The 14,592-nt window shown below is 45.1% G+C and overlaps 2 protein-coding genes across 2 annotated transcripts; both read left to right on the forward strand.

Annotated features, from left to right (window-relative positions):
* The first annotated feature begins 1,723 nt into the window (after nucleotides 1-1,723).
* Nucleotides 1,724-3,430, forward strand: LOC112886668 (disease resistance protein RGA2-like). The gene has a single exon (XM_025952632.1). It carries the CDS (start codon nucleotides 1,821-1,823, stop codon nucleotides 3,312-3,314), a length of 1,494 nt encoding a protein of 497 aa, XP_025808417.1. The 5' UTR covers nucleotides 1,724-1,820; the 3' UTR covers nucleotides 3,315-3,430.
* Nucleotides 3,431-4,887: 1,457 nt separating this feature from the next.
* LOC112885232 (disease resistance protein RGA2-like) lies at nucleotides 4,888-6,396 on the forward strand. The gene has a single exon (XM_025950878.1). The coding sequence runs from the start codon at nucleotides 4,888-4,890 to the stop codon at nucleotides 6,394-6,396; it is 1,509 nt and encodes a 502-aa protein (XP_025806663.1).
* Nucleotides 6,397-14,592: the final 8,196 nt, after the last annotated feature.

The raw sequence follows: 14,592 nt of genomic DNA on the forward strand, positions 1-14,592 counted from the left end.
AATAAAAATTGAATAAACCTGGAAGTAGAAATTGACAAAGAAGATTAGATAGGATCCAATACAAGAGAAGAAAGAAATGTACTAAACCAATACAAGAGGGTGATGATATATCATGGAAAAAGTAAGCATCCACTTATAAAACAAGACCAGATAACAGCATATCCTTTGCCCCTCTCGGATGACATAGATGGGCTAATATGCTGGTCTGCAATAGTACAAGGGTATGAGAGTGTTGGAGTACCGAAGGGAATTGAAGCTCAAACATAACAAAACATAGCCGCTATTCAATTGGTAGACGAGGTCGGACCGTGCATCCATGGCAAATAAAGCAAAACGGAAACAAATACAAACATAGGGAGGTGTAAAGAGAAAAAATGGTATAAGACTGGATATATATGGGACGATAACCAATCTACTGAGATCATGAGAAAAGCTAGCAATGTAACATCTTCGATCTCTTGCTACCTCCCTAACAACGTAAATGGTCTGGCGATGTGACCGGCCGACCCTATAGCCAGCGGCGAATCCAGGCCCCGGGCTGGGGGTGCTGCAGCCCGGGTATGGACGTCTGGTACATAAAACTTCAGTATTTGTGCAATTCAGTTTAAATATCGTCAAATCAGCCCTAGTATTTTCATATAAGATCATTTTACATTGGACCAGCTCTGGCCCAGCTGTGATTCTGAATCCGCCCCTGCGTATAGCCCACTCTATTGCAGTGGAAAGTGTGGAATGGCTTTGGCAATAAACATCTCCTTTGGAGCAAAGAAAAAGATGGAGAAAATTCATATATATGGAACCTTTTGACGAAATGGCTGTTTCCGGATGATGTTTAACATGAGATCCAACCTCTTGGCAAATTTCTTTCATTACATCTCTTCGTGCTTCGTGCCTGTTCATCAGTATGTAGTGATTAACATGACACCATATACATATGCATCTGGCCTCCTCTTGGCGCATCGAGGCAATCAAGGAGCCTCCGTGTAGCCATTCCTACTGTTTAATAAATTATACAGTGCCTCTGAACTTGTTGCTACTATTATTTTCTTGCGTACAACAACTAATACTGAGAATGTGAAAAGTAAGAAATTATTTTTTTATATGATTAGATTGATCTGTTCTCTTAAATATTTTTCTATAAACATTAGTGGACCATTCTAACTTAGAATCCTAGATTCGCCACCGCATGCGAAGCCGATTCCTAGATTCGCCACCGCATGCGGAGCCGATCATCTCCTCCATCGACGTCCGCCAGCTCGACGCACCAGCCGGAAAAGCGGATTCCTCTAGGCGTGCCCGGTACGCCGGTGCAGATGGTCCTGGGGCATCGGCGTTGACGATCGGGCCGGTGCGGGCCAGTACACGGTGATGGCGGCAGGAGGAGATGCTCAAGATCGGGGGCGCATCGCCGCCGCCGCCATCAGACCTTTATATTTAGGGACCGCGAGGTGACAGGCCCGTTGGCAGATACTCGAATATCCCAGTGGTTCTATGATTTAGTGACCAAGATCAGGACACCAAAGGGTGGTGATTGCCAGGAATAAGCCCTTTCCGGCATTGGTGCTCTACACTTTTCCTTTGTTCCGCGTATCCTCGCGGCAAGTCGCGTCGAATGTTCTCTACAAAGCTGGTCGGAAGTCGGATCCCTTTCAAATCATGCGGTTTGGCGCCGTAGATTGGTCTGGCCTTTCCCCCAACCTTTTAAGGGTGAACATCGAGTCAGCGACCACAAACACACTCGCAAAAGGCAGCTCCTCCCTTTCTCTTGCCGAGTTCTTGCACGGCCTCCAGAGTCCAGAGAAAGGGAGCGGCTGCTCCCGATGGAGATGCTCTCCAGCGCGGTGGTCGGCGAGCTCGTCAGCCGGTCCATCTCATTCCTCTTCTCCAAGCTCGAGAAGGACACGGCGGCGACCGCGCAGGAGGACCTGCAGCAGCTGCGCCTCCTGCTGCTGAGGAGCGGCGCGATCGTCCAGGACGCCGAGCAGCGCTACGTCCCGAGCAAGGCCATGCTGCAGCAGCTCAAGGCCCTGCGGGACGAGACGTTCAGGGGCCACTACGTCCTCGACGTCGTCAGCTGCCGAGCCGCCCTCGGAGGAGGCGGCGGCGAGGACGTCGGAGGTGGCGAGGAGGCGGGCCGCCGCGCCTGCTTCTCGCTGTCCAGGTTCAACCCGGCGAAGCGTGTCCGCTTCCCCTCCAACGATGCTTCAGAGAACAGCTCGGTTCTCGGCGGCGCAAGCCCGGGCGAGCTGCAGCAGGTGGTTCGCAGCCTGGGAATCATGATCGGTGACATGAAGGAGTTCGTTATGTTCTTGGGGAGCTACCCACCCTTGTACCGCCAGCCTTACAGTGCCCATATGTTTGTAGAGAAGTGCATGTTTGGCCGCCACATGGAGAAGGAGACGGTCATGGAGTTCTTGCTGAAAAATGAGCCTCCTCCTCCTGGTGCTGAACATCTAGGCGTGCTCCCGATCGTTGGCCCAGCGCACATCGGTAAGAGCACTCTGGTGGAGCATGTCTGTGACGATGAGAAGGTGCGAGACCACTTCTCCTTGATCCTATTTTACACTGGAAATGACCTGAAAGATGTGACAGTGTCCAGCTTTAAGGACAAATGCTTGATCAAGCACCATGCTGACAATGCTTCATCGGATGAGAGGGTGCTGGTCGTCATTGAGCTCTTAGATGATGTGGATGACGAAACTTGGAGCAACTTGTACTCCTCCCAAAGAAGCATAGCACAGGGGAGCAAAATGATCATCACCAGCCGATCGGAGAGGATCGAGAGGTTTGGGACGGCACAGGCTCTTAGGTTGAAATGCTTGTCTGTAGAAGCCTACTGGTACCTGTTCAAGACGGCAGCCTTTGGAGGCGATGACCCGGGGCAGCATCCGAAGATGGCATCCATTGCTTTGGAGATGGCAAATCTGATGCAAGGATCTTTCATCTTCGCCTCTACCGGCGCCGCGCTGCTAAACGCTAATTTCAGCACCAAAAGCTGGTCCAGAATTCTCACAGGATTGAAAGGGTACATGCAGAAGAATGCCTCCTTGATTGGAGAATACCCAGATGACATCAATGGCAAAGATTACCCTCGATACACTTGGAATGTAATGAAAAAGAAACCGGACAAATATTTTATGCTGCACGACATTTACCAAAGAGGCTCTGGTCAAGAGGTTCCAGATATATCATATCTAGATCTCCAATCTGGGCGTGCTAATCCACCAGCCGGGAAGTATGATATACTTCTCACAAAATCTCGAATTCCACCATACTTCAACTATATGTGTGCATGTGAAATCCGTGATATGTAAGAAAAAATAGACATCATAAGGTTACATTATGATGTAAGTGTACGTGTTGGCATCCCTAAGATATAGGGGTTATGGGCATCCACATAAATGAATATTTCATAACATTATTATATTAATATTGTAGTGTTAAAGAAGCACCATGTTCACTCTCAGAGACAGAAAAAAAATTATAAAGTTAATCAAAAAAGAAAAGAACATCCAACGTTCGGATTTTATGATGATGTAGCGGCGTCGGATTTTATGATGATGTAGCGGTCAAGATTAAACTAGAAAGTCCGTGTACAATAAAGTAATAAGATAGTAATTTTGAATAAAATGAAAAATTAGTAATTTTCCATACGGATTGGAAAGCATAATACCTAAATCAAATTAAAAGGTATGCAAAAATAATTTGTTTTTATATTCATACAAAAATTCGGAAGGAAAATACATAAATAAAGAGTTCGTGGAAAATACAATTAACAAATAGATACATTCCGGTTTTTAAATTTCAAAAAGTTAGTACCTTTATCTCCATATGATTTGGGGGAAACCTAAACAAAGGGCCATTGTAAAATGCGTAAAGAATTGGTGAACCCATCCCTACCCATCCCCACAAGATGTAACGTTTGGATATGCTACAGGTCCGAAGCAAATTCGAGGAATATCATTATACGCATCCTACTATAGTTACATGTAGGTTACTTAGTGACTGTATGATTTACATAGCATGAAAATAGAAATATGTACTCTGCTTCAAAAAGAACCTAATTCTAGTTTTGATCTAAGTAAAACCATCTTAAGTTTGACCACGTTTATACCAAAACGTACCCATGTTATTATGCTAAATAAGCATCATTTGATCTGTCCTTATATATGTTTTTATAGTGTACATATTTAATCTCATATCATAAATGTTGATACTCTTTTCTACAAATTTGATTAAACTTATGATATTGCGACTTGGAACAAAACTAGAATGACGCTCTTTGGGATGAAAGTATGTGTAGCTCTCTTTGATTTAGACGTCAAGAAAGAATGACTTACAACAAAACTAGAATGATATTTTATAGTACAAGGAAGGCAATCTGTTGCATACTTTTTGGAAATATGATTTGGTTCTTTGTTCCGTGTGTATTTTTGAGGACTTTGCTTTCAATTTGCTCCGAGTGTCTCCAGCTTCACGATCAGTACGAATCAGTTGGCGTGTCCGGACTCTGCAAAGGCATGACTGAGACTGATGGAGCAGGGGGTTGGCTTCAGACTTTCTGTGCCATGCTATTCCTACAGGCAACAGGCTACAGTACGAATATACCTACTGGTAGGGTTTGACAGGATCACTAGAATCGAATGTTGTCTCTAAAGTTGGTTGGGTTCGGCTTCGAAGCCACGCGGATCGGGCTGTCCCGATCGGCTAGCTGGTCTTTCGCTCAAATTTTAAGGCAGCAACCACAAGTCCACAACACACACAAGACCAGCCAGTTGCATGCAGCAGGCAGCTTAGCGGCAGTAAGCACACCACACTGCTGTGCTCACCTGACCTCCTTCCTTTCGCTCGTCGTGTTCTTGCACAGTCTCGATCCAGAGAGCGAGGATGGGGTTCGTGGTGGAGATGTTCTCCAACGCCGTGCTCGGTGAGCTCGTGAGCCGGTCCATGTCGTCCCTGTTCGCCAAGTGCGAGAAGGAGACGGCGGCGGCCGCGCAGGAGGACCTGCAGCTGCTGCGCCGCCTGCTGATGCGGAGCGCCACGATCGTCGAGGAGGCCGAGCGGCGGCGCGTCCCGAGCAGGGCCATGCTGCTGCAGCTCAAGGCCCTGAGGGGCGAGACGTTCAGGGGCTACTACGTCCTCGACGTCGTCCGGTGCCGAGCCGCCCTCGGAGGAGGAGGCAGGCGGCGCGACGGCGAGGACGATGGCGACGACGTGGCCCGCCGCGCCTTCGCCCTGTCAAGGTTCAACCCGGCGAAGCGCGTCCGCTCCCGCTCCGGTGCTCCAGAGGCCACCGAGTCGCCGCCGGTGCTCGGTGGTCCAAGCCCGGAGGTGGAGTTGCATCGGTTGGTTCGCAGCCTGGAAGCCATGATCGGTGACATGAAGGAGTTCGTTGTGTTCTTGACGAGCTACCCACCCTTGTACCGCCAGCCTTACAGTGCTCACATGTTTGTGGATAAGTGCATGTTTGGCCGCCACATGGAGAAGGAGACGGTCATGGAGTTCTTGCTGAAAAAAGAGCCTCCTGGTGCTGAACATCTGGGCGTGCTCCCGATCGTTGGCCCAGCGCACATCGGCAAGAGCACTCTGGTGGAGCATGTCTCTGACGATGAGAGGGTGCGCAACCACTTCTCCCTGATCTTGTTCTACACTGGCAATGACCTGGAAGACGTGACAGTGTCCAGTTTCAGAGACAAATGCTTGATCAAGCATCACACCGATAATGCTTCAGCGGAGAGACTGCTCATCGTCATCGAGATCTTAGACGATGTGGATGACGCAACCTGGAACGGGCTGTACTCTTCCCAAAGAAGCATAGCCCAGGGGAGCAAGATGATCATCACCAGCCGATCGGAGAGGATCGAGAGGTTTGGGACAGCGCAGGCCCTCAGGATGAAGTGCCTGTCTGTAGAGGCCTACTGGTACCTGTTCAAGATGGCAGCCTTCGGAGGCGATGACCCCGCGCAGCATCCGAAGATGGCATCCCTGGCTTTGGAGATGGCAAGCCTGATGCAAGGATCTTTCATCTTCGCGTCCGTCGGCGCCGCGCTGCTGAGCGCTAACTTCAACACCCAGAGCTGGTCCAGGATCCTCACGAGGCTGAGACAGTACACGCAGAAGAACGCCTCCTTGATAAGGGAATACCCGGGTGACATCAACGCTAAGGAGTGCCCTCGGTACACTTGGAATGTAATCAAGGAGAAGCCGGACAAATACTTCATGCTGTATGACATTTACCACAGAGGCTCTGGTGTGGAGGTTCCGGACATATCATTCTTAGATCTCCAAGGTGGGCATGCTCAGCCACCAGCGGGGAAGTACGATATACTCCTCACCAAATCTCGGATTCCGCCGTACTTCAACTACGTATGTGCATGTGAGATCCGTGATATGTAAGAAACAAACATCATAAGGTTACAAGGAGATGTAGGTGTACGCATTTGGATTGTTGGAGAGAGTCGAAGCATTGCGCCTATTCTGGAGGCGCCGTTTGGGGCAAGAAATCCAGCACAACCATGATCTGCGCATTTTGCGCGGGCTGGAGTTGTTATAATCTTGCTGAGGCTAAAGTCATCTCAATGAAATTTGTGTAACATAGGCGGACTTTCATCTTATTTCCTGTAACGAATTGGTAGCTTCAGTCAGCGTTCCCCTAAAAATGAGATGACCTTTTCAAGTTTAGGACCGCACCAACATTCGCCTGGAAGATTTGAATTGCATAGGAGGAACTACCCTTTATCCCTGTTAAGAGTGAATGCAAATGAACAAAGATTTGGGAACAACTATAGAATAATTTCATTGATCTTTGAATATATATATATATATATATATGTACAGGGAGAACCAGGAGGACGCGTCCCTTCACCAAAGGACGCGACCGTACATTGGAGAGTTGCGTCCGTACGCGGAGGGACGCATCCGTACACCAACGGACACACCCGTTGGGTTTACAAGGTTAACTGCTAATCAGTTATTGGTCTAATCTAATGGCTAGGATTAGCCCTAACCTATGGATGAGATTATCTCTAATCTTCTGATTTCTAACACTCCCCCTTAATCGAATCTTCTTGAGATCAATGTAATTGTAAGCTTGGATTCCTCTAAAAACCCTATGGGAAAAATATGAGGAATATGTATATTTGTGTGATTTAAACAAATCACTATGTCTTTGGTATCCCATTTAAAAACCCCTGTGGGGAAAAGTATCGGAGATACGACATATAGATAACTCCCAAAAAAAAACCTTTTCAGGAAAAATATGAAGAGTATTATGTAATGATACGTCGCTAAAACTCCTTTAAAAACCCAGTGGGAAAACTAGGAGAAAATATGACGACATGTTATTGGTATTGCCTCTAGAATAACTTCACATGAAAAACCTTTTCAGGGAAAACCATGGATAAGTTGTGAGGGCAATATGTGTCTTTGATATTTTCTACAAAAACCCCGGTGGGGAAAATAGAAAATATGACACATGCTTATATTAATATTACCTCGTTAAAAACTTCAACAAGAAACCTTATAAGTAAAACTTGTTAAAGAAAAGAGTATAATATAATGCAGGTATAGGTTAGCATCGAGGATATGTCTCCCCCTGATCCTTGCAAATCTCAAAGTCGTCGCATATCCAATATCGTGCACAAATTTTTGAAACATAGAGGTTGGTAAGGACTTAGTAAAGAGGTCAGCGAGATTATCACATGACTTAATTTGCAAGATGTTTATTTCCCCGCTCTCTTGCAATTCATGGGGATAAAACAGCTTAGGAGCAATGTGCTTGGTTATATTGCTCTTTATGTAACCTGTTTGCATCTGTGTAACACAAGCAGAATTATCTTCATAGATAATTGTAGGTGATTTGATTGAACCAATACCACATGACTGTTGTATGTGGTTAATCACTCTGCGAAGCCATACACATTCACGTGATGCCTCGTATAGTGCAATGATTTCAGAGTGGTTAGTAGAGGTTGCCGTTAGAGTTTGTTTAGAAGACTTCCATGAAATAGCAGTACCTCCATGTAGGAATACAAATCCTGTTTGGGATTTACCATTATGGGGATCAGATAGATAACCAGCATCTGTATATCCAATCATACTGGGATCAAGATTTTTCTTAAAGAATAAGCCTAGATCCTTTGTGCCATTAAGATATCCGAAGATATTCTTTACTCCCGTCCAATGACGTTGAGTAGGTTTAGCACTATGTCTAGCTAGTAAATTCACTGCAAATGCAATATCAGGCCCGGTGCTATTTGCAAGATACATAAGTGCTCCAATGGCGCTGAGATATGGAACCTCGGGTCCCAGTATCTCTTCACCCTCTTCTTGTGGTCTAAATTGGTCTTTCTCCATTTCTAGAGAACGAACAACCATCGAGGTTTTAGATGGATGCGATTTATCCATATTAAATTTCTCCAATATTTTCTGGATATAGGCTGATTGATGCACTAGTATTCCTGAGGGAAGGTGCTCAAGTTGTAAACCTAAGCAATATTTGGTCTTACCCAAATCCTTCATCTCAAATTCTATCGTGAGGTGATTGCGTGCTTCTTCTATATCCTTTGGGTTGCCGATGATATTCAAATCATCAACATATATGGATATAATGCAAAATCCCGTTGGAGATTTCTTAGTGAAAACACATGGGCAATCATCATTATTTGTGTATCCCTTCTTAAGAAGAAATTCACTTAGTTGGTTGTACCACATTCGTCCCGACTGCTTTAAGCCATATAGTGACTTTTTAAGCTTTACACAATACATGTTGCGATCTGCGTTTGGATTCGGAATTTGGATTCCATCAGGAACCTTCATGTATATGTCCGAATCAAGTGACCCATAAAGATATGCTGTCACTACATCCATCAACTGCATAGATAGATGATTTTGAACTGCCAATGATATCAAGTATCGGAAAGTAATTCCACTCATTACTGGAGAATAGGTTTCATTGTAATCAATGCCGGGTCTCTGCGTGAACCCTTGTGCTACTAGTCTCGCTTTATATCTCACTACCTCATTGTTTTCATTCCGTTTCCGGATAAAAACCCATTTGAATCCCACAGGGAAGACTTTGGGAGGTGTAGGTATTGCAGATGTGAATACCTTTCTTTTAGTGAGCGAGGCTATTTCAGCTTGGATTGCTTCTTTCCATTGAGTCCAGTCCGAGCGCTTTTTGCACTCTGCCATGGTCTTGGGATCTGGATCGTTTAGGAAGATTTCTGCAATTGCTGCGGAAAAGTATATGTTGACAATAGTAGTCTTACGATCGTATGATTCTCCAGAATCAATATAATTGACGGAAATTTCTTTCACCCCTTGGTCTGACTCGTCATTTCCTAAGACTGTGGAGTCAGGATGTTCCGATGTCCCAGGATCAGTATTTGGATGCACCATTGATCCGGGTTGTGGATTTAGTCCTGGTATGGGATTTGTATCCACTTTTGGGCGTCTACCAACTTTAGGTTGGTTTGGATTTACTGATTTTGTAGATTTAGTCTGCGGAATCCTCTGACACTTCGTTTGAGCATTATCCTTGGGAGCAGCCATACTTCTCCCCTTCTTCTTTGGAAGCGGGAGGAGTTGAATATTTTTGTTTGGGACCTCTACTCTTTCGGGTGCATTCCGTGCAGGATAAGAGGACTTTGTGACACCCTTATAATCAGTAAATGCTTCTGGCAGGTTATTTGCAATATGTTGCAAATTTATGATTTTCTGAACTTGTTATTCAGTTTCTTGAGTACGTGGATCTGAGGAGGAAATACCTTGGGCATCCCAATTGATTTCCTGGCATTCATTTTGGTACTTATAATCTCCCCCTAATGCCGAGAAATGGTCCTCATTGAATATGCAATCAGCATACCGGGCCGTGAATAGGTCCCCTGTGAGGGGCTCAAGGTATTTAATAATCGACGGTGATTGATACCCCACATAGATTCCCAATTTTCTGTGTGGGCCCATAGCGGTACGCTTAGGTAGTGAGATCGGTACATACACTGTACAACCAAATTTTCGCAGATGGGAAATATTTGGTATATTCCCACGTACTAATTGCATAGGAGAGACAACGTGATATGCAGTTGGTCGCAATTGAATTAAGTCTGCAGCGTGTAAGACTGCATGACCCCAACATGAAGTTGGAAGGTTGCAATTTTGTAATAAGGGTCTTGCAATGAGTTTAATTCTCTTAATAAGAGATTCTGCTAAACCATTTTGTGTATGGACATATGGGACAGAGTGCTGAACTTGAATTCCTAAAGCCATACAATAATCGTTGAAAGCCTTTGAGGAAAATTCAGCGGCATTGTCCATTCGAATTGATTGTATTTGATGTTAAGGATTTTGTGCTCTAAGTCTAATGACTTGAGTAATGATCTTTGCAAAAGCATGGTTTCGTATGGATAAAAGACACACATGAGACCATCTAGTAGATGCATCTATTAGAACCATGAAGTACCTGAAAGGTCCAGAAGTAGGTTGTATGGGGCCACATATGTCACCTTGAATACGTTCAAGGAATTTGAGTGGCTCATTTTGAATTTTAACGTATGAAGGACGTAAAATTAATTTCCCTGTAGCACATGAAGTGCACATAAAATCTGATGATTTGGGAAATTTAGCAGTATTTAACTCATGACCATTTGAATTGCTGATAATTTTTCTCATCATCCCTACACCGGGATGACCAAGACGGTCATGCCAAGTTTTGAATGTGTCAACATTTTGAAAAATTACCTTGTATGCAACATGTGGTACGGGTTTAATGTATGTGTAGTACAATCCGGACGGAAAAGAAGGAATTTTTTCAACAATTTGTTTGCCATATCCGTTATCTTTAGTAATGAGGAGGAATTCCTCATTATTGTCATCACCGGTTTCAATATGAAAATCATTTTGACGGATATCTCTATAACTTAGTAGCGTACGCTTTGAATCGGGATACAAAAGTGCATCCTCAATTGTAATATGGGTACCCATAGGGAGTATGATAGTGGCACGACCAGTGCCAACTATCGTTGCATCGCGTCCAGCGATTGTCAAAACGTTTCCCTATTTCTTTGTAAGAGTTTGGAAATATTTTGTTTCCCTAAGTATAGAATTTGTGGTTCCACTATCCACAAGGCATAATTCCTCATCCATCGGATTGACTCCCGTAGAATATCTATATATAAATGAAGAATTTAATATGAAATCCTTTGATGATATATAGAATACACACCTTTGTTGAATATCAAATGTATACAATACATTTATTTTATATCCAATCTATGAAAGTGATGACCTTATTTATTTACAACACTTTAAGATATAAATTGTGCTAAATATTACAAATACTAGTAAATAGGACATCAAGACTTTGGAATCTTTTGGAGATTGGGAGCCTATTCGAGGTCTCCAAATATGTCGTTGGAAGCGTATTCCACGATCATATTCTCTGTAGCAAGATCCTCGCCTCCTGGTATGGGGTTGCTGCTTGGTTCCTTGGGAACTTGTTGCGAACAACTAGCTTCTTCCCTGGTGGTGTCAGGTCGATAGTTGAAGTGGGCTTCATACTTCTGTCCTTGAGTAGCACGTCCACGACCCACGGACTTTAAGTAAAGATCAACAAGATGACTCGGGGTACGACATTTCTTTGTAATATGGCTGTAATAACTGCACTTTTGGCAGACAGGTTTGTCACTCCTGTGTTTGGAAATGTTCTTACCCTTGTTGGAAACACGATTCTGGAATTTCTTGTTGCTTCTGCGGTTTTTCTTACCTTTCTTGGAATTTTCTTGATGATGGTTCTTAGAAGATCCATTGTTAGATTTGGATTTATTCTTAGAATAAGCATGTACTTCAGGCAATGGAGCTGACCCAACAGGGCGTTGCTGATTATTCCAAACCATAAGTTCGGAATGATTTTCAGCCTCAAGTAATGTATGTATAAGATCAGAATAAACCTGAAAATTTCTTTCATGGTATTGTTGTTGAAGAATCCTTTCAGAGGGAAGCATAGTGGATAGAGTTTTTTCTATCTTATCCGCATCTGAAGGTTCTTTCTCACAAAATTGCATCTTTGAGCAAATCCGATGAACAGCATGATTATAATCACTTACAGTTTTAAAGTCCAGTAAGCGAAGTTGGGTCCACTCATAATTTGCCGCAGGCAATAAGAGTGCCTTTTGTTGTTCATAGCGTTGCTTAAGAGACTTCCATAGATTTCGTGGATTTTCTTCCAATAAATATTCAGCCTTAAGATCAGGATGAATATGGCTCCTAATGATATATAGTGCCGTGTATACATGTTGATCATCAAGTTGTGCAACACCCTCTTGGAGTGGTAACACTGCTTGATAAAGTCCTCGGGATGCAAGACTAACTTTTATGTCCACAGCCCATGTTGGATAGTTGTGACCGTCTAGAGCTAGTAATTCAAACTCTTTGACAGCCATTGATCCTACACGAGTCAAACCATCGAAACATTTTAAGTTATTAAAATGTTGTGGTGTGTTGTAAGTTTGGGATGCAAAATAAAAACAAGATATTATTGGTGTAAAATCTCACATGCATAATAAGAAAATGGAGGTAGTCACCATAAAGGCGTAGACCTCAAAATGGACATAGTCTGTTGTTAACAGTAGATGCCAAATTGTTTATGCGAATTGTATAAACACGTCTAAAGGTAGTCATCAGAGAGTGATGTAGACCTTAGCTAATTTGCAAACGAATTGGGTACGCACTTTGAGGATAATCACTAAGTGTTTACTTAGTGTAGATCCCACAGTAGCAATTATAGTGCTACCTTGTGTATGGCCAATAGGAATGCAAATTAATGGTAGTCATTTTTTTTTGAGAAAAATGTAGACCAAATGTTCTAAGTGTTAATGTTGGGTACGCACTTTGAGGATTGGCACTAAGTATTTACTTAGTGTAAATCCTGCAGTAGCAATTGTGGTGCTACCTTGTGGAGTGGCCAACAAAACGATTATAGAACATGCGTGTTATACAATTGATTAATGAGAAAAATACACATAACTTGTTGCATCCATTATTTAAGCGCGTAGTGCTTTGAAATTGGAAAAGCGTAAAATTAAGGGTCTTAATTAAAATGATCGATTGCAAAATAAATAAATTAATAAATAAATATGCAAGATCATGGTCGCTAGGGATATTATCTATTAGATTTGTCATACATACCGGGACAAATACTTTGAATAATATCACAAATGGATATTTTACAATGATAAATTATCATAGGTACAAATACATTTAAAGTCAGCGACTAAACATAAGAGTAATATTTTACAGCACATAATTACTGTAGACTAACAGAGTCTGATGCGAATTATTGCTGAAATTAAATCAACTAAATAATAAAGATAATAGGCCAGCCAGCCATGGGGATTGGAAAATGAACCCACATTCATTAGCTTGGCCCATCAAGCGTGCACAGGACGAACAGCAGGAAGGGAGATCCGAGCGTGGGCCATTGGGCCATCTTCACGGCCTATTAGAGGCATCTTTGGCAGGCAGCAGGGTTGTAACCCTACTCCACGCCACTGGACACCAGGAAACAGCCGCCGCCACTTGACCACCCCGCCGCCGCTCACCACTGTGCTGCCACTGCGCTCGCCTGATTTAGTTGGAGGAGGACTCCCCCTCGTCGGGGGAGTAGAAGCCGTTGCTGTAGGCTCCCATGTTCAGCACCTCCGCGCTTGGGAGGTTGAGGATCGCCGGGTTCCAGGATCCCCTGTGGATGCCGGGGCGCCGGTCCACCGCTGCCACTCTGCGGCCAAGGAGGTGCCGGAGTGTTGGAGGGGTGGTTGCGGTGCCTTCCTCTAGGAGGGCCTGCGCCATCATTCGAGCAGCAGCCGCCCCGCGTGTACCAGGTGGAGGCGCTAAGGGGCCGATGCCTGGGGCGGCCACCATCTCGGCGTCCTCAGTCTTCACCGGCTGAGGAAAGGGCAGCGTCGCCGCCGGCGGATGAGCCGAGGGACCGGCCTTGTCGAGGAAGAAGTACGGGGAGATACCCGTCCTTGCCGCAGTGTTGAATGGGTCGTGGATGCCAAGGCCGGGCACCACATCGTCCTCTTCTTCTTCCTTCACGGCGTAAAGTGCGGGAGCGGCCTGGGTGGCAAGGAGCCACGGATCGAGCGTGTGCGGGATCGGCGTGAACTCCTTGCAGAAGTCACACCAGAAACGCGGTGGTGGCGGAGGCAGTGCCGGCGACATTGGCTCCATGGGGACGGCAACCACTTCATCAACGGGCGGCGCCGGTGCTTCAACAATTGGGGGCGCCAGGGCTTCGACCGCTTGTGGCGCAACATTGCTTGGGCCAGCACCGTCCACGCCTCGGCGAGGAGACAGGGGCTGGCTCTGCAGACGCGGTGCGAGCGGAGAAGCCTGGCGGCCGCGACGAATTGGGCTCCAGCAGCGTCCTCGACGAGCATCCTGTCGGAGATTGCGAACAGCAGAAGCAAAGATGCGGCCACATCCACTTTCATTTACGGCGCTGCGGCGAACACGAGGCCCAAGGCGCTCGAAGACGCTGCGGCGCTGTCCATGGTGGCGGATGGGGCGATGGCGCATTCCTCCGACGCGGCGAAG

This window comes from Panicum hallii, chromosome 3, assembly GCF_002211085.1.
Source record: "Panicum hallii strain FIL2 chromosome 3, PHallii_v3.1, whole genome shotgun sequence".
NCBI lineage: Eukaryota > Viridiplantae > Streptophyta > Magnoliopsida > Poales > Poaceae > Panicum > Panicum hallii.